Genomic DNA, 21,713 nt, shown 5'->3' with positions numbered 1-21,713 from the left:
CAAATCATTTTTTTTCATTTCATCTGTCACTCAATCAATTTCTTTTTCTTTTTTGTTTCTTGTCATCTATCCATCATTCGAAGATATATTCCACCATCGGCTTAATCTGCGTAATCCTGATGAATTAGGGAGGACTGTTTATAATGTTTGCATAACTTTAAGTCCAACCCATTTGCTGTTCGTTTCTTTTCAATATATGATAATCTATTATGTATGTTTTGTATATAATTATGTAGAAATGAAAATTATATGCAATAAAATATGATTAAGAGGCATCACAAAATAACTCTATTCTTTTGTGTTTCCATGATGGTAATTATACATGCTTTGCATGAAGAAAATAAATGAGAAATGACAAAAAGTTTCAATCCATTCCCACTAGTGGTTACTAAGATACCAGCTTACATGCAAAAACTTAACCAAATCGGGACGCGGACGCCGACGCATGGATGAGCCCAAAAGCTCTAATTATTCCTTGAATAGCGGAGCTAAAGATAAAATTCGAGAGCAGATTAATTAAACATTTAAAACTGGCTCATGCCAATTGAAATGACTATAAATAATTCCACTATGTCCTAAACTAAAATTGCCAAATTAAATGTATAAAAATATAATATTTTATTTTACTTTTAAAACAGAGGCACATTTAACACGTCAGTGCCAATTGTTTGCAACAATTATGGTATATTGCCTTGCCGATGAATAGGTTTGACTTTAACCGAAGTATTTACAAATCAAGTAACGAAATTTACATAGGGAAAGGAAATGAATATTTCGTCTCCCTTCACCCTAAGATAATGTTTTTCTTTCAGATGTTAAGTGCATTTCATATTTTCATAAATAGTTTAAGAATTCGTTTGAGTATGCATTAGCTATCTTTCTTCAAAAGATTTTCTATCATTTTTAGACTGAGACAGAACCAGGCATCGTATGACGTTCAAATTGAAAACAACAAAAAATATGATAATATTTCTACGAAACGTTATTAAACACATTTATTTGAATCACACATGCACATATGTTTTGACTTCATTTTCATTTTAGACAATTATTATAGAGATTTGTACCATAGATTTTGCTATTTTAGATTCACATGAGCTTACAGCTTTTATCAAAATCGAGCTAAATCAAATTTGCGCAGACTTTACTATTTGGAGGTTTCACGTTCGAGTCCAAGTGAGAGCGATATATATCTTACCGTGGTCCTAAGATATGTTATGAGAACCCGCAAAATTAATAAGATGGCTACCAGATTTGTAGTTTGATCAGCAGAAAACTAGATTTTTTTCCAAGTAGCTTCAATTTCACGTTGAATTCAAGGCAAGTGTGACAAACAAGATGATCTACCCCCGGGTTCTTTCGTTCTTAAGTAACTGATCAATTAATGGTAGTGTCTTTATTTTAAGTTAATGCTGTTGTTAATTAAGTGTGTTCTTGTTACTACCTACTCTCCTTCAACAGACTTTTGCATACAGCAATCAGTAAACATTTGCGATTAGTATTGTAATAAAACACAATGTTCATTTTCCATTGTAAATTTACAATTAAAGCAAACTACCACTAGCAGGAATATCTTTTTAATTATGTTGCAGCAGTACCACCCCGACACTTAACATTCACACCGATATGCTCCATGTAAAACAATTTTACAATTATGTAAAATGTACAAAGAGTCTATGTTCATATCTACCAACACCGCGGGGATCAATATCAATTCAACTGGTTTACATGCTTATTCTTTAAATAGCAGGTAAATAAGATGGAAAATATACCATATCAAGTATTACATTTTTCCCGTTGAGGAATATCCACAAACAACAATAACATCGTTTTAACTTAGGGTTTTAAATCCACTTGAATTGTTACATCATGCCTTTTGTGATCATTACGTTTGATAGGAATTCACCTAGAGGGGATATCTGTAAGTTTTGAACAGGTAAGGGATAACAGTGAGACTGTGTTCAGCTAACCAGTTCTAACACCCCCTGGTGTTTTTGCCAGCGAAGCCGGTGTTCCACATGTTTTCTTTGTCCATTTATTTTTGTATATATCCATTTGTTTTTTAAAATATCTGTCTCAATTACATTTTTGCTCTTTTTATCATCATTGCTGAACATAATTTCAAGTAAATGTATTCAGAAACGGTTATTGAGAACGCGTGTATTTCTTGATTCCAGGGTAACTAGAACTTTCTAGTTTTGTCGGCAGTCAAGAGTTATTTTGCCACGCTTTCATATGATGGCGGATCTGCACTGGCACTTAATGGTGCTGAAATTGAACACATTTCGCATGGTAACAAATTTGTAATTCAGGAAAATTTCAAAGAAATACACAGCAAGAAAAATATTGGATATTCTCTAGTAGGATAATGTCTCAATAATTGTTATTTCATAAGTTAATACAAGGAGTAGACATATTCCTTTTTAATGACTAACCTTATCTAAAAACATTCAAGAAACAGAACAAGAGACTACTTCTGAAAAATTGCATGCCCCCATACTGCTTCATTTGAATGGAAATGGTAACTGATTATGATATGTCATGTTTGGTCAAATTCATCCATGAATGCCAAAATTTCAGACCAGATACGAAACCGGTATGAACGAACAACGGTCGGAACGACGCTGCAATTCCAATATACCACCCAAAGGGCTGAGTTTGTGTATAAAAAACAATAGTCATTAAGGCCCTGAGTCATTGTCTTGACTTTGATCTTGTATTCAGCAGATTAAGTTTGGTGAATACCCATTTGAATAAGTCTAGGAGAGATCGTCGAAAGGATACAGTCAATGCCTATTACTAACATGTAGTGGCGAGTAGAAGTTGCTTGAATTTTTTAATCAGCCTCGATTCCAGTGTACATAGAAGTGCAGTCATTTGAACAAATATATGAACGATCTTGCAGAACAAGTTTGATTTTATGTATGCTTTTTGTGCAATTATTTTATACAACTATTAAAGTGAAATTAGCAGTTTTACCTAAACCTAAACTCTACTGTGATTTGAGCAGTATTGTCCGCTTTTCTACTTGTTAAGGTTAGAGATATCTAACGGAGTATAACGCTATGAAGAAGAAATGAAATTCTTACTGAACGGACGTGTATAAAACATATGATCTGACCAGCCGACATTGCCTAGTCTTTTATGGCTTATAGGAATAGTCGTACAAAGTAGTAACTAAAACTCTGCAGTCAAGAACAATTACTCTTTTGTCTTCGAGCAATTGTTTCCATTATCGAACATTGTCGGATCCTGCTGCAATATACAGTGTTTGTTGGTTTCATGCAGGTAGCTCATGAAATTAGCTCTTTAATGTGTTGACTACGTGAAATATTGCGATGCTAATTTAACAGTAAAAAATTGACCGATTTCGTTGTGCCATATACATTATTTGTCAGTTTCACGAAATTGGTAGAAAGGTAAAAATTATTGAAAAGACATACCATGCATATGTCAAGTCATTTGAAGATAATGCAAAAGAAAATATAATTTAAATTGACATATGGACGGACAGTTGGGCTGTAGACAACATTTTGAAACCTCCATTGCAAAGTAGCTTGACCCCTAACCTCCGTTGTTGTAATCATGTCATGTGTGATACATTGAGAAGACATTAAGCTCGCCATAAAATTTCAAACGTTTTCCAGCAAATTAACGGTTCAGCATCATAAAATGGTACATAAAACACAAAAATAAATCGAAACTTTAATATTTTAGCAAAATGAAGATGCCATTTTGCATCTTGTTTGTATTACCTGATGGATTCTGAAAACTGACATGGCTCTGACATTCAGCTTCTGTCTTTGTTGGCACTGGAAAGGCATTTTGTACAGGGTACATCTGGAAACTACCATCAACTGGTGGCTGGCCCTGAGGTTGCTGTGGAGGGTGGCAACCAATCATAGACTGTGCAGGATTCATGTTTCCCTGATCTACAACACGTTTAAATTCATGAACAAAACAGATGGAAGGGTATCACGGTAACCAGTCAACGTCTGTGCTGGAAACATGTTTCATAGTCCAACAACATTCTTTTCGGTCATTTTGGACCATGAAGTCTATTCACTATGCATAAAAGAGTTCTGCTTAAGCAGGAGCTTAGGGAATAGATAGACGATGTATGTCTCATTGACTCTCGTAAAAACACTAGTCTAAACGGAGTCTGCTATTACTCATCTTGGTTGCATTCTATGCATCCAAATGATCTTTTTCATTTTTTACAAAACTTGCAAACAGAAGCAAGACAGAACTGTTACCAGTTTTGGGTTGTTTTGGAACTGTGTTTGTTAGATATACAACATATTTTTTTCTTTTGTTTCAACAGAACATGAATGTTAACGATTCATCAATTTCGCTGGAACGTTTCTGGGACCTATGTATTTTTTTTTTTGAAGAAGAAAGCAAAACAAAAAGGTAACCAGTCATGAGTTGTTATGGAATCACGTTTGACTCAGTTAACAAACTCTGTTAGAAGATCCTTGGACACGTATTGAAAGCAATAAAAAAATAATTGCTGAATCGGTTTGACTGAGTCTGTTCACGAGAAATAATGAAATATGCAATACTACTGAAGTTCATTACAATGAATCTGTGTACATTGAAGTAACTCAATATTCCCAAAAGACCAGATACTATAAAAGCGCAAAGTGTGGGGAGACCTTTATGACTGCAATTTAGTACTTACAGTCTGATACTGTGAAAGTAAAATAGACAATCCTTTGGAAGAATGGAACGCAATCAAGCAAAATAATAGCACACTTGGTTTGACCGAGACTTTTAATGACGATGGATACTTTTTTCTGATGTAGCGTGTCCTTTGCTGTTCAGACATTATCGTTTCATTGATCAAGAACAAGTTCGTGAACAGAAGCAATAATGCATTCTTAATACTCACAAACCTTTTGTTACTTGGACCTACAACATATTCTTTTCGTGAATAAAAACTAAAACACTCACAGATTTGCCAGTTTAACTGACTTTTAAGTTTTTTTTGTTCTTATGCGAAACAAAATATCACTCAGGCCTACGGCCTTCGTGATATATTTTTACGCATAAGAACTCAAAACTCGGGTTATTCTACGATAAAGCACGTTTGGTAACTTTTTATTTCTTAAATATTTTTTTGCCAGATCATGCAGATGTCCTAATAAATAACTATAGATGTTATGCAAAAATGAGTTAACCCTTGCAATACTTTCGAAATAATCCAGAAATAATCACTTTTCCTTTTTTTTTGTTTTACCAGTATAACACTTATTTCCAATCACTTTGTCATTTTACAATGACATATATACATTATTTGCATGGTTAGTGGAAATGAACGTGTTGAAAAAATTAACTCAAACTGTGGGCGTTTTTTTTTGTAACTCGTAAACAAAGTAACTATATAAAGGCTTTGCTTGGACCACGTTGTCATGACCTTCAACTTCGGTTTGTTACGTGTGAACAGAAGCAGGGCAGAAAAATAGCCAGTCATAAATTTTGTTCTTTACCTTCAGTATGATATTATAACTTGTGAACAGAAATCATTGCTGCCGGGAGGTTGTCTGTTGTATTTTGATTGTTTCATATGCAGTACGGCAGTCTGAATTTATTGATGTAGTGCCCACGTATTATTACGAAGTGAATTGCATCCCACTGTCATTTTCTAAGGGCGATGCCTTTGCAACGTAAGGACTGGTTACTTCTTAAGAAAAGACACTATATAAAAGAGTTTAGCTACTTTTCATTATATCATATTGAAGTTAAGTATGGCATAGAGGCCACCTAAATTTTTTGCTTTAGATTACCCTAAATGAAATAAATATTCACTTTTACGCCTTAAGTAAGATGAGCTAAGTTGTAATCATGCAAAAGATGCATGGCTATATTCGATTTTGTCCAAACTATTGAACGCCAAATGTGTTTGATTTCATACCAAATTATCATACAAGAATCGTTTATTTGGATTTATATAAACTGATTTTGATTGTCAAGCATTAGCCCAATAAACACCATTCCACATTATGAGATGCTATGACGACCTAAAATGCAAATAATGGGGACTAGAAATTCATGTGCCGGTTCCACTAAATTATTCAAATATGATATAGGAAACTGATGCTCTTGTTTCCTATCTGTAGGCTGATTTCTCAAAACGCTTAATTTATTGACAGATCATGATGTTACGCTATATCCAAGAAATCATAATAAATTTATACAAATAAAGAATGGACAGAATGCAAGATCAATCATTATTACATATAAATGGAAATCAGAATCAAACATTGTTGGTATTTCAATAGTTTAGACATTTACAGCTTGGTTATATATCTTACAACTTAGTTCATCGCACCAACAGATTTAAGTTTGTTGTATCTAAACCTTTTTAGACTGATCTCGTTACCATACTAACATTAGTTATATTCTCAAAAAGCGATGACAAGCATTTTTGAATTGTACCGTTATTTCAGAAATAATGAAAACCATTTCTTTTGTCTCTTTGTGATGTTATTGCTCTTAGAATATATAGTGGTGTGCAACCTACTTCGAAAATATAAGTAAGTTTACGCAGCTGCTTCAACAAATGCCTAACGTATTTAATAAAAAATAGGCGTGAAAAGCACACGTTTTTAATTTCTTATAGATCTGCAGAAAACAAATGACAGAATGCCGAAATATTTTACTTGTTTTCATTTCTAGCATACTAAGTAAAGTAACCAACCACGGTTCGTGTGCTGTCAAAACTTTAAAGACAGAAAAGTAAATATAAATAAGATTCTAAGATTACAAGCAAGCAAGCAAGCAAGTAAGTAAACAAGCAAGCAAGTAAGTAAGTAAGATGATACCTATCTGCATGATCAGTTGTCCGCCAGTAGTTTGATAAACTAATGGAGGTCTTTCCGATGCTCTTTTACATGATATGACAAAAATAATGCCAACAATAAATATTGATGCAACACCAATTACTAAGGGCCACGTAGCTGTGTCGGAAGTAGAATCGTTTGTATCTGTGTTCCGTAGATCATCCTCTTTCGGTACTGAAATAAGTAACACTTTTAATTATTTTCGATGTCAGACATTTAAAGCATAACCGTCATTTAAACGACACTTCTTTAAAGAGCAGACGACATCTTTTTTCATTCAAAAAAAGGGAAAATTTCGTAATACATTAACGACTAAAATCAAAGGTTTCAATAGAAGAAATACGGTTAAGCCCACAGTAAATAGGCAGCATAGTACAGGTAACTTTACTTTTTGTCAAGGGACATTGGTTAAGGTCACCCTATTTTGCCTCCCGAGCCCTACAGGGATCGTCATGTGGAGAAGTCATCCAGCTGGCTTATGGAAGGTTGGGGCTTTTAAATTAATTTCTTCACCTGTCGTTTAAGTTTGAAAGAACTGTATAACTAACAAATTACAAATAAGCAAGCATTTATTAAGGTTTAGAATTACGCTTTGAGAAACAAAATTCAAACAACACCAAATCATAGAAAGAAAGAGTTGTTTAACATGAAAATTGAACAGCATGTAAAACATGTATATTACTTTACAAACAAGTGTCAGTATACTGATATAAACATTGAATTCCGGAATAGGACTGCCTAAAGGGGCCCCCACTTCCGGACAGTCAAACGCCTTGAAAAACTCACCATTTTCTTCAAATGGCGGATTCAAATAGTTTTCAGTTTCTTTGTTCTGTAGACATATTTTCCTTACTTTCTTTACATATTTTGCCAAGATCACATGTCAGATCTATGCTTGACATTTAGGAATCATTTTCATAGCATAACAGAATTTGTCATGGAATCTTAGGTCATACGCCACCATTACAATTTGGGTCTCCTTTTTAGCTGATTTTGCAGTATGTATGTTTGACTAAATCATTTTCTTGCATCAAAATGACCTCTACTTTTATTTCGATTTTTATTTAGCACTGACAATTTTCTTCAAGAAAATGTAATTTACAGACATTTACAACTGATCCTGATGCGTGCAGCAGCCATTGGAAATTGGTCAATTACATATAGAATAAAGACGGTCAGCTATTTAATGTGTTCATGCCTGAAAGTTGAAACAACGATGATGAATGTCAAAGCCACGATGGTGACAGTCGAAAGTACGACGATAAAAAGTCAAAAATCGTAACCTCGGTGGTGAAAGTCAAAACCACGATGATGAAAATCGAATAAAGGATGATGAAATTCGAAAGTGGAAGTAACGGCGGTGGATTTTCAAACCAAGATGGTGAAAGTCGGAACTATGTTAATGAACGCCGAAACTGTCGTGTCAAAAACCACGATGATGAAAACATGAAATCATGATGGTGAAAATTCTTATATGCGTGTTCATAATGGTAGTGTTGTGATTTCGATTTTCATCATCGTAGTTTCGAGTTAGTTTTTCACCATCGTAATTTCGATTTTTATTGTTCTGGTTTCGACTTTCAACATAGTAGTTTCATGATTTCGACTTCCACGATGTGGGGTTCAGAAATAATAATAATAAAAAATGGTCCAAACGGAACACCGTAATATTTGAGATTCAAAACAGTTTTTATGTCACTATCTAATAAATTCCATGTACTCACAGTCTTTTAAATACACATGTAGCTGGATATAATCATCAGAACTCCCCCAAGATGTCCGGAACAGAATATATAGATAAGTCGTTCTAGTTGGTCCACACCATTCATCGTAGGAAGCATTTGCACAAGAAATCAACTTCTAAAACAAACAATACAGAAACATTGTCTAAATATAACTGTATGGAACGCCTAAACTGCCTTGGCGTGATAATTATCATTTCGGCATGTTCCAATATATTCGGTACAAATTATAATTTGTTTTGTAGATAAAGCAGTTTGTTGTGTACATTTATTACTTTGTTCGGTACATTTCTTAGTTTGTTCTGTGCATTTACTAGTTTGTGCGGTACAATTTATAATTTGTTATGTAGATAAAACAGTTTTTTATGTGCATTTATTAGTTTGTCCGGTACATTTCTTAGTTTCTGTTGTGCATTTAGCAATTTGTTATGTACAATTTTTAGTTCGTCATGTGCATTTTCCAATATATTCTGTACAAATTATAATTTGTTATGTAGATAAAACAATTTGTTATGTACATTTATTAGTTTGTCCTGTACATTTTTAGTTTGTGTTGTGCATTTTGCCGTTTGTTCTGTACAATTAATAGTTCGTTATGTGCTTTTTTTAATATTTCGGTACAAAGCATAATTTGTCTTGTAGATAAAGCAGTTTGTTATGTACATTCACTAGTTTGTCCTGCACATTTCTTATTTGTTGTGCATTTAATAATTTGTGCTTTCCCCAATATGTTCGGTACAAATCATAACTTGTCTTGTAAATGAACAGAAATGTATTAATGATCTTTTCACAGGTTTATGAAAGTTACAGACAAAAAGAACTTAATTTCTCTATTATCACAAGTAATATATATGTAAGAGAAACAACTTTTATTGACAAAAAAGTAAGGGTACAAGTTTTGTAATTTCACATAAAATCTGACATTTTTAAGCAAGATTTTTTTTAAGTATTAGGCATTTCAAAACAATCGCGATTACAATAACAACATTCCATCAAACTGTACACGTTAAACTACGAAACGGGCATGTACTTTACACTATTACATACAGTCGGGTGTTTATAAAGCGAAAATTTGTAGTTTTTAAAGTGTATTAATTTTCATATTTTTATGCAGAACATGCATATATTTAACATCATAATTAAATTAATATTTATTTGCAAACTTCGTAAAATATAAATAATAAAAAGAGGGTCGAAAATTGGGGCGAAAAGACTTATTTGAAACTGTCAAGGGGATGAGTTGACCGAAGAACGAGAAGATTTGGGGACGAGTTGACTGTAAATCGTCAATTCCTCTATTTTTGCCGGTGCAGTGTCTAATACTTACCTGTATGAATTAACCGCATAACGAATTGTTTTTCGTACAAGACGAATTGTTATATCCGCATGACAAATTGATAAGTGGACATGACAAATTATAATTTGCACCGAATATATTGTGAAATGTACATGACGAACTATTAATTGGACAGCACAAACTACTGAATGCACAACACAAACTAACAAATGTACACAACAAACTGTTTTATCTACATAACAAATATACTTTGTACCGGATATATTGGAAAATGCACATGACGAACTATCACTTGGACAACACAAACTAAGAAATGTACAGGGCAAACTAGTCTATGTACATAACAAACTGTTTTATCTACACAACAAATCCTGATTTGTACCGAATATGTTTTATTTACATAACAAATAATTATTTGTACCGAATATATTGGAAAATGCACATAACGAGCTATTAATTGTATATAACAAACTAGTAAATGCACAGCACAAATTAAATATGTAACGGAGAAGCTAGTAAATGTACATAACAATTAAACTGCTTAATCTACATAATAAATTATAATTTGTACCGAATGTATTAGAAAATGCACATGACGAAGTATTAATTGTACAGCACAAACTAGCAAAAGCACAACACAATCTGGAATGACTACGTAATAAAATAAAAAAAAAACATATCATGTCAAGGCAGTCTAAGCGTTCCATATAACTGGGTAATCTGGCAAAATCCAAGATGGACCTTTCATTTGTTACTGTACAAAATGGTATTGCATTTTCGTGTAGGCATAGCGTTGAAGATAATGAATCCGGTTGATGCGGAAGTGGCACCTTTGAGCATTTAGCTAGAAACAAGATGGCGGCCAATATAGCGGCCAAAAGAAGAAACACACATATTGTTAAAGTTCCAGTTATAGTAGGGCAAAAGTTCGTGCAATTTAGAAGCATAAGTACAATATATACTACAGGCTGGTACATACTGATAGAGTGGTCTAAAATGGACATAGATTTGAAATTTTAATGAACATGAAAAGAAGTATGGTAAAACACAAGTCGGTTGTATCATCACCAATTATGCTCATTTATCTAAGGCGCACTGACACATTTATATACATGTGCACAGAAATAAACCCTGGATCCATGATGGTCGCAAATGCACAATGCTGGTTTTCTCATGGTGCGGCTCAAATATCATGGTTCGTCATCTCAGTAAGTTGACGAGAATTGTTTAGAAAAATAATCCGGAAACAGATCCACAAGAATACATACACTTGACCCCATAATGAAAACTTAAAATAATTCGAAGGGTTGTAACTCTGACAAAAAAGACAGATAAAAAATCTGTTTCTTTATGATGTATGCGCTTTTACATATCATTGTTAATCACCTCCACTCGTCTGAAGAAAGTTTATCAAAAAAATTAAGTAAGGATTTACTGCTACAATATTTCATATTTTATGCTTTTGTTTATTCTAAAAAACACATACATTTATATGATATAAATTATATTCTGAGATCGAGCAGTCAGGACAATAAATGCCTTCTATGACGATATGTCAAAATCGAAAACCAAATCATCATCCGATATAGTGAGGTTTGGTGTATAAAAGATAAGTGATAAGGGTAGATTTCTCGGAAGCACAGAGCACCAAAAACACAGCTACAGAGCCACGCATTTGCATAGTAGGTCCACAACAAAAAGAAGCTGTAATGGAAAAATATACTTATATTAGTATAAAAGTATAAAATAATAATAAAATAAGTATATAATAGTATAAAATCATGTTAAAAGTAAAACGTTATCAGCACATGATGAAGTAACAGAAAAATAACAAAAAGATAAGCGTTTTCAATTATTTCGAGAAAGTGTGTTCCTTATAGTTTATGTCTGTACCTAAGAAACTTTATACTGCTTTCTCACCATGCATATTTGGATCACTGATCTCCCAATGAATAACAATTTTCTTTATCACTAGTAGCAATCTACTCTGTCGTAAAACAGTGACAAAAAATCTATAAGAATAATCTATACAACAATTCTTCTAGCTGATTTAACTTTCAGAATCGCAATTTCTATTTTCGAATAAAAACAGTTTAGTCTATTAAAAAGCAAATATGTGCGATGCAAATGAATTGAACTGTATTTTGTCGCCGATTGGTCAAAATTTTATACTTATATATATACATTCATTTAGAGGGAAAATGGCGTTTAGTTTTTTGTATATGTATATAAGTGAGTCTCAATATTGTTTACACTCGTCTAAACGCTCTTTGATGTTACCAGTCATAGCTTAACTTATCATATTGCATTCTTTGTAAGAAGTTGAGCCGTCCGGAAATTTTATTAAGAATGAAATAAATAGACGAACTTCGCATATTTTTTCGACGGCGGAGGTGTAACAGAATTTTTGTATCTGCAATCTTAAAATATTTCTGTCATGTTATTTCCGCCGTCAGTCATACAAAAAAAAAAAACAGCTGTAAAAGCACGATTCAGTAAAAGAAGTTATACTCGAGTATAAAAATGAGATTTAATATGAGTACACAAGCGTAAGTCTTGCAGCAAAAAAGATGTAATTAAACAGTGCATTATAATTACTCACGAGAAGGGAGAAGGTTATTTAAAAGTTTCAAAAATTATGAAATTATTATAGTAAATATGAATATAAAACAATAGATAGATGACTGAACATAAATGCACAGTTGAAACGAACTAAATCCCCGTGCATTTAATTATGAAATGTGAGACTTAATAAGTTATTTGGAAATTTTCATTTCAAAACATCTATCTCTCTGTACCAAAGGAAAAAAATATGTCTAGTTATTCTATAATGCCGGACGTTGTAAGGTATGGAAACGTAGCGTCGCCTTACCTTTTTAATACTTAATTAAATGTGCACGAGTCAAAAGTTTGACACGCGCAAACCTTTTTAAAGAGTGTTTCGTTTCAATTTGTTGACATGAGTGGAACAAATAACGTCACTGTTTAGAGTCATTGTCAGAAAGCAAGTAAAATTCAAAGATGCAGCCTTACAAAGGTACTTGTAACTTTTTTTCACGATGTCAATTAGAAAGATATAACGCTGCGTCAAGTTATGCATAATTACGCCATCATCTAACACAAGGTCAAATGAACACTTTTCTACTATAAATGCCAAGCATGGTGAAAAACTGCCATACACTTGTCAGCTACAGACAAATCTAGATACATGCAAAACATGAAATACAACGTTTCTAGCACAACATTAATCATAATGAAAAACCTTTGGCTCCAAGTTATTAGAAATACTAAAAGACATCCTGTAGTATTCCACCTTTGTATTGCAGCTAATCTGTAAACTTAACGGTTTAACACAGGTTTGTCTGGTAAACGTCCGATAGTTTATGAACTGCACAATACACTCTTCTTCTTTTAACCGTGTTCCATTATACGTCACATACGCTTCCTTTATATCCTCCATGTTATAGTATTCATCACAACTGCTACTAGTGACAATGGTGTCTAGTCCTGAAACAATGATAAAATAAAAAGTAAAAGGAAAACGCGGATATTCCCCTCCATTTCATGAGCATAATAAATGTTTTAGAATGAAGATATAAATCTGTAACTTTTTAACACTTCAAACAGTCTAAGCAATATGAATGGTGGGTGAGGAGCAATTGTACCATTGTCATGTCTGTTACGAACGTATACCATGAAGAAATATCACATGAGCTATAAAAAAGCAACAAATACTCATTCTCAAATACCCCCAAAGTGCTCATGTAATATAAAACTGTCAGATACATGTACTTTAACGATGGCATGGTCAGTATAAAAAGGCATGTTCAGTTACATTATGCTTATTTTTTGCCAGTTTGTTTTAACTTGATTGTACCTTAATTGTACGGTTAATTATATGATGAATGTAAAATAAAGATGCTACTTACGGGCTGCGACCAATTTAAATGAACATCCTTGTAGTAACAGAAATAATATACTTTTCTTCATGTCTTCTTGAAGTTTGAACTTGCAGCTGTTCACGACTGTGCTAAATAATTCCAATTAACCTTACAATAGATTTGAAATTCTGAAAAACAATGTAACAATTCATTCCGGTATGAACATCTAACGATGTCCCGAATTACGAAAAATAATAGGTAAGGGTAGATTTCTCGGAAGCACAGAACACCAAAAACACAGCCCCAGAGCCACGCATTTACATAGTAGGCCCACAACAAAAAGATGTAATGGAAAAAAATTTCAGACGGGTTGCTTCAAACATCCAACAAGTACATATTAATATAAGCTAAATATTGATAAAGGGGAAGGGAAGGAAATGGTAAGGTGCAAAATGGGGCCGGGGGTGGGGGAGGAATCCGAAGGGGGATGTTGAACAAGGACGACTATACAAGGGAATGTCACGTTCTTTAAAAATCAGTCGCACTACAAGTCCCGATTGTAACGCTTGAACAACTTTACAAATGTCATATTTAAAGTTTAAAGTTGCATGAACAAAATATTTTCTGATATCTTGGCTGGAATTAATTCTATTTCAGAAATACAGATATCAAATACCATAAAGGAGGTATTTATTATAATCACTGGCTGAGACATGCAGGGAGAACTAGAATAGAGTTTCCTTGACTGGGGCGCCCCTTTGACGGCTATTTGAGTAATTCATGCATAAGATGTCTGCGTCGGCTTTAATGATCTCAATACAGTATTGTATCAAAGACTTGTGATGATTCTATATCTCTGAATTCTCATACAAATTCATAAAATGAGGATTAAGTAAGCCTCTCCGGAATACGTTTGTCGATACAGTTGAAGTACATACACATGTTAAAGAAGCTGATTTTGTGTAGTTTGTAAGGTATAAATGATTTATATACTTTATTGAAAACCCTTTTCTAATACATTTCAGCTGACTTCATAGACTTGTAGTTTCAGTACTGGGGTGATTTTTTCAGGTCGCAAGTTCAAACCCAACCAGAATCACTATTTTGTTTAATTTATGTTGTTTATTATTAGTTGTTGTTTTAATTGTTTTTTATATAAAGATATTGAAAACATGGATATAGATAGATTCATACTGTTCGCTAACGGTTTCTCTAACTGCAATAGGGTATGAAAGCAAATAGTATGAATCCTGATTAGACTGCGCGATGCTGGTCGCAAATACAATATGTTGGTTTTCTCATGATGCGGCAATTTTTTTATCGACATTTATGGCAATAAATAGAGACAGATCCAAACAAAAAAAAGTTTATGCCTTTTCATTACATCTGAAAAAAGAACAAACAAACAAATCAAAACAATTTAGATAACATTACAAGGTATCTATAAACGTTTGTTTTGTCTATGTATGATCCATTAGACTTGTGTTTTATATTTCTCACTTTGCTGATTTTCGAGACTAAGCGGTCTTCTCAGAAATGGGTTATGACTGGAATGTAAGCATTGACTCACATTTTGGAAAGTAATCTGTTGATACATCTACTGTCCATATATGCTGAAAGTTTGTAATCGTACTCTTATTATTGCAACGATGGATGTAAACCTTCATTATACTTGTAAAAAAAAAAAAAACAATGTGTTTTAAGGCAAGACTGAAACGTTCAAAATGTTGCTTTCGCAAATGTTTCATGATTTCAACCAGCATTGCGATAACATATGATATTATTATTACTATACCAGATTTTATAGCGCCATTTTCATGATAAACAAGTTCAAGTGTACTGTACATACAAGAGCTGCCACACAGGGCGTCATTCACCTTCTGCTGGTACAAACATAGAGCAATCTGACCAGAGAGAAAGAGAGAGCTATGTTATAAAGCTTTGAATGAAGCGAAGAAAATACTGCTGACTTAACATGTTCAGTTGCACTTATTTGATCTATTTATTCATATATATCAGCGTCTGTACTCAATATAGCTTTGAATATTATCAGCCTGGCAATATGAAACCTAACAAAATACCTAAAAATGAAAATTCTTAATTGATACACAATTTATGAATTAAACTTTCCAAACCTTTCACAAACAGGTCACATTAATCCTAACACTCTGTTTATATTTACCTAAAAATCATGGCAAATGCAATTCCTGCTTCCTTAGGCAATACACCACTATCGATTTTCCAATAGGCTTCTATAGTGCGATAAAGTCCTGTTCTGCGATGTCTATCCTGACCGGCAAATCATATTACATGACATCATTGTTTTCATATCTTTTCTTTTTCTCCAAGCTTTGAGTTGAGCCAAGCAATTTTTTGTTGAACTGTAGGCTTAATCTACCACCAAAAATATACGAAACTTAAATGTCGCAAAATTATTATCAGGATGGAGACAACTGTATTAATAATTGTACATTTCGCGAATCATGATTATCTTTCTTGTCAAGATTAGATAGAAAAGTCATGATGTCGTTAAACGTAAATATCTCAGTATTTTACCCAGGATTTAGAAGGTATTTGATGAGCTGCAATGAACTGCCTTTGGTAATACAAACTGACCAAACATAATCTTCATATAAGTAAAGTTAATAGTGTAATATTTTACTTAGTTATTCGAATTACTTAAAAATATTTTACAAACTTATATATTGAAAACAAATTAATAATAAATGAATTGTTCGGATATTTTTTATTATTCCTGTGATCACAAAGAACAAAAACTGCGGTAGATATTTATTATGTACAATGTACCAGTTTTGTCTGATGGTTTACAAGGGAGGCAATAAATAAGGAAACATAATTGATATTAATTTGCTATAACTACTCAGAAAAGATAATCGCAGTTATGAACCCGGTGTGTCTAAAAACTCGTTCTCTACTCGATACTAGAGTTAAAAACCAAGTGCATAAATTCTCATTGTATTTGGTTCAAGATTTATAAACCCAGCGTAATACCTCTTATCAAACTCTTCCTGTCCTCAATTGCGAGTTATGAACACAGCGCGTATATTATGTATTCTCCTGTCACCAGTACAAATCCAGCTTGTTCTCGGTGACAAAGGTATGAACCTAGTGCGCCAAACTTCTCCTTTTCTCGGTGTCTAAGTTATGAACCTGTGCGTCAAATTCCTCCTGGCCCCAAGACCAGGATTATAAACACAGTCTTGTTCTCTTCTCGAAGAACTATAGCTATTTGTTAGAACATTTAAATTTCGATAAACTTTATATAAGTGGATTGCTACCACCAAACATATGAATATGGAGAGGTCAACAACTGCTGTATTACTTAAATTATTTAAAAATCAACTTCTTGTATTTCTTTCCCTTTGTAGTAATTCTCCATATTTTTTTGTTTTCTCCTACCTGGAAAATAATTACGGATTAACTAAATTTTGTTGGTGCTTAGCTTATCTGAAAAATCGCGATGGAATAACTAAGTTGTGTTTCTGCTTATCTGGAAAATGGCTAAAATACCTGGATTTTGTTGCTTTTAATATGAAAAATGGCAACGGAACAACTAAACTTTGTTGCTACTTCTTTAAAAAGTTAGTAATGCAATTACAAAACTAATTTTGGTTGCTGCTTATCTGGAAAATCGCTCTGGAATAACTTTTTTGTTGCTGTTTATCTGGAAAATGGCAATGGAATTACTCATTTTTGTTGCTGCTTATCTGGAAAATGGCAATGAAATAACGTGTACGGTAGGTGCTTTTACGTTTTGACTTTAGAGGGTGGAAAAAGGATTGCTTAATTTTCCGCTTAGCAGTGTAAAATCGTATTTGAACTGGCGATTGGTGGTATAGATGAAATTTATGCGCAACGACAAAGAGCAAACCTATTCAAGATGTTGACATTGGTGCATTGAGCATTGTCAAGGAATACTGATACTGTTTAATTCTCATTTCACAAGTAACACTTTCAGTCAAACATTAGTATGTCCACTTTGATGTAAGGTCGAGTCTTTTGTTTGTTTCGGTAATGTCAATAATTAAACTTTTCATCTTTTGTAGGGAAACAAAAGGCGTATTTGGTAAGTGAAATATTCATTTTGCCAAGCCTAAATAGCATGCTAAAATCCGTGTTTATGAAAGGGGGAAAATTGTTTGTAGATTTTCTTTTACTGTTGTATAAATAATTTTTTTTCAAAATTGGTTATCAGTTATTTACTATTCTTCTGAAAGGCCAAGGTAGATCAAGATAGGCGATTGTTTCGAAATATAAGCCGGACTGATGAACACTTAGATTAGCTGCGTATGCATGTCGTGCAAAAGAAAGATTACAACACGTCTAGTGATAATATCTATACAGTCAGATACATATTTGAAACCGAAACAAGACAATGACAAATGTTATAGCTATTACATATGTTCATAATTAAGCTGAAACTCAAATATCTTGGATATATTTATAATGTGTCATGATTAAATATGAAATAAAGCATTATGTAAAATCCATGAATATTAATGACATTACAGTATATGTATCAGACACCCGGGACAAAAGAATTCTCCTCGCATAATATTATAGATAACGCAGATGAAAGTTAACCATAGAATATGCTTGTTCTCACTGTAACCTAGTTTCAATTAAGCATATAGAAAGTAACCGGAAAATGTACTTGTTCTCAGTCGGCCATATCCTTCAATGTTATTTCCTGCTGAGCCACAAGACACCCACACTGAATCACCAGCATTCAAACGAATTATTACAGTATTGCCTCCTTGTACGTTTTGGCCTACGGGTATTGGATCAGCAATCGCACTGGTTACAATATTTCTGTTCACAACCATATGGAATATCGACTGAAACCTATGGTAATCTTCCACGAAAAATGTTAGCTGGTAAACCCCATCTCTCGGAACTGTAAATACGCCAGTAAATTTGTTATAGCCTTTTCCGTCGTTTATAATAACGTTCTGAAATTGCACTGTCTGGTCTTTGCCCATAGCCAGGACTTCATGGTTCACATAGGCAGAGAATGCAACATGTTCATCTTCTTGCCTTTTAACTGAAATGATACGTTCCTAATGTAATGTCTTTTAATTATACATGAACCGATAAATGGGTACATGAAAGTGATACTGAGTATCAACGAAGATGTTAAAAACATTTCTTGCATTGCATTTTTCAAATTCTTCAGTGTTGGCACTCAAATTTTTTATATGAAGATTACTTTATTATAAAATGTTTATGGTAGAAAAAGCATGTAGGAAGATCAACCAATTTAATAATGAAAGTTGCAAACAGTGCAATAATGTTTTTTTTTTCTTATAAGTCCAGCTAAGTCTCGATTGATATTAGAGGCTTTGTAATGTTTTTGTAAAAAGCATGGTATGGCTTTGAATTATTTTTTATTATACTTCTATATTCTTATTAAACGGCAATGCCGAGCCCGAAGTGTGTATTTCGGGTTAAACGTCTTTTTTTAACAATTTTTCAGTCATATAAACGACAGTGTCTACTTGTAGCAGTGAGCACAATGCCCAACTTTATAGTGCTGTCTCACTGGAATATCACGCCGTAGACACGTGGCATGATACCCCACACAGTCACATTATACTGACACCGGGTTGACCAGTCCTAGCACTATCCTCTTAATGCTGAGGGCCAAACAAGGAAGCTGCTAGTACCATTTTTTACGTCTTTGGTATGACGCGGCCGGGGATCGAACCCATGACCTCCCGCACTCGAAGCGGACGCTCTACCACTAGTCTACCGAGGCGGTTTGAGCATGACTAAACCTATATAAGCACGAAGAGCGCTAATATCCATGTAATGACGTCACTCATCCGTGGCGGTCGTCAACCGGTTGTATCCAGTTATTTGGCCTGGGTAACAGGATTTTCTCATATGCAGTTTTGTTACTATTTATGATAAGGTATATAATACTGCACATTTAAGATATTGAGAAAAAAACTATTAAAAGAATCTGACATTATATTTAAGGTGAAAAAAAACACAACAGCACAAACACACAAAATCTACTGTACCTCTGTCTTTCTCAGATGTTTTGTGGGTGGTTACAGGTTTGTATCCATCAGCAACCAGTGACATTTCTTCTTTCCTCTTTCCCTCTGATTCACTTTCAACTTGTGCAGCGTCTGACCCAACATACTTCGATTCTAATTGCAATCGTTTGTATAAATCATCAAAATTTTGTCTAAGATTCAAAATACTAAGCTCCAAATTTTTTTTAGCTTTCTCCTGCGATTGTAGAATCTCTTTGAGTGAACGCAAGTCCGATTCAAGGTTGGCAACTTTTTCCGTCAGCTTTGTGTTTTTAGAAATAAGGTCCTTTACCAAATGTTCATCAAAACTGAGCTTTCCCAGCACTGAATCTGCCCTTTCAGAAATTGCACAACTAAAGGCTAGTACTAGCGGTACCAAATTATTCATATTTAATTTTCTTTCTGAAGTTTTATGCAAGTTAAAATGACTCGCTTGTAAATTATCTAACTGATAATATAAGATTTTATAATCCCTAACTTATCAACTAAATATCGTAAATTTTACTTCCCGTCTTTGCTAAACTACAATAAAATCACAAACACTGTATGCAAGTCCAGACGAACGTTTATTTGATCAATGTTGCAGCCGGAAGTACAAACTATAAAAAAATGCATAGTATAACAATACACTTCTTATATCAATATCAATATGTTATCAATACACATACATTTTTGTAAATGTATTACAAAGGCAAGTGTCTCTTCAATTTCAATCGCAGTTTAACTGACATTTCAAATGCTGCAAAATTAGTGCTTTATTTAAGCCTTGCTTATCTTTATATCAATATGATAGGCATACGTCTATGGCAAATGAAATAAACAATTTTATAATTAATTTCTCGTAAAACATAATTCGGCTTAAATTTGACTTGCATTGCAACCCGGCTCACCTAGAAAAAATCCAGATTACTAGAAACCTGTGTCCGTTTGCCAATTGCCAGTTTGCTAATGCTGGACCCCACCCAATTTTTGTGCACGGACGTATGCCTCCATGCATAATTCATTCAAAAACACATCAAAGCTGCATGCCCATAGTTTGGGTAATGTTTTTTCAACATATGACACTGCAAAATGATAAGTGAGTAAAATAAGAGTTAGATATTGTCAACAATGCAAAGAGAATATAGAGAATAAAATAAATTGTCTGCAGTTTTAAAAGCGTTGCAACGGTTTACTACCTTTTGCACAACAACTTCAGTTATTCATAAGGATATCTCGCAAAATTCATGTGTCAATAAGTTTGTACCACTTGTAACTCCAAGTGTACTACCTTTCGTATGGATTTTTTGTGACACTAATTATCCCTAAAATGTGTGGACGAATACCTTTAAAAGCAAAATGCTTTAAAAGACGCTCTCTGTGTAAATCGTCTGGTAGAATGAACCATTACATATCATTTTTCTACGTCTCGAATGACCAATTTCCCCCTGTTGAATACGTAACGCGATGGACAATAATTTCACGCTATTACTATCGAAACGAGTGAAATTTTTAGTCTTTGCTAAACTACAATAAAAACACAAACACTATATGCAAGGCCAGACGAACGTTTACAATACTGAAAAGTACGGGCTTGCTCGTTGCTGTGTAAAAAACTGATAAAATTATAAACTCAACTGCTTGGACACTTCTTACCTTCTGTCTAAAGAATCGGCAACATAGCCATCTTTGCTGTTATCTGCTTTCAAACGACCGTGGCGTTTCAAACAACGATCACTTACAACTGCGTTAGCAGCAGTAGTTACGCCTCCGGACCTTAAAAATGTAAGCCCAAGTTTAGATCCCCGGCAACTTCATTTTTAGACCATGAACAAATGTTTTATTGTACGGAATCGTGTGTAACTGGATCAAGCAGTCAAGGGCGTAGGAAAATTACAAGTGAG

General features: G+C 33.7%; 2 protein-coding genes across 2 annotated transcripts; both read right to left on the bottom strand.

The window, feature by feature from the left end:
• Nucleotides 1–1,208: 1,208 nt before the first annotated feature.
• LOC123528436 (uncharacterized) lies at nucleotides 1,209–17,957 on the bottom strand. The gene is made up of 7 exons (XM_053522063.1): nucleotides 15,561–17,957; nucleotides 13,814–13,953; nucleotides 13,147–13,391; nucleotides 8,570–8,705; nucleotides 6,828–7,019; nucleotides 3,756–3,932; nucleotides 1,209–2,268 (listed from the first exon to the last, which is right to left on the bottom strand). Exons 2-7 carry the CDS (start codon nucleotides 13,872–13,874, stop codon nucleotides 2,216–2,218), a joined length of 864 nt encoding a protein of 287 aa, XP_053378038.1. The 5' UTR covers nucleotides 13,875–13,953; nucleotides 15,561–17,957; the 3' UTR covers nucleotides 1,209–2,215.
• Nucleotides 17,958–18,108: 151 nt separating this feature from the next.
• Nucleotides 18,109–20,398, bottom strand: LOC123544133 (uncharacterized). Its single transcript, XM_045330199.2, has 2 exons — nucleotides 19,813–20,398; nucleotides 18,109–18,830 (listed from the first exon to the last, which is right to left on the bottom strand). Exons 1-2 carry the CDS (start codon nucleotides 20,216–20,218, stop codon nucleotides 18,409–18,411), a joined length of 828 nt encoding a protein of 275 aa, XP_045186134.2. The 5' UTR covers nucleotides 20,219–20,398; the 3' UTR covers nucleotides 18,109–18,408.
• Between the last annotated feature and the right edge of the window lie 1,315 nt (nucleotides 20,399–21,713).

This window comes from Mercenaria mercenaria, chromosome 13, assembly GCF_021730395.1.
Source record: "Mercenaria mercenaria strain notata chromosome 13, MADL_Memer_1, whole genome shotgun sequence".
NCBI lineage: Eukaryota > Metazoa > Mollusca > Bivalvia > Venerida > Veneridae > Mercenaria > Mercenaria mercenaria.
The sequence above is the reverse complement of the archived record's forward strand: the minus strand, read 5'-3'. Positions and strand labels throughout refer to the sequence as shown.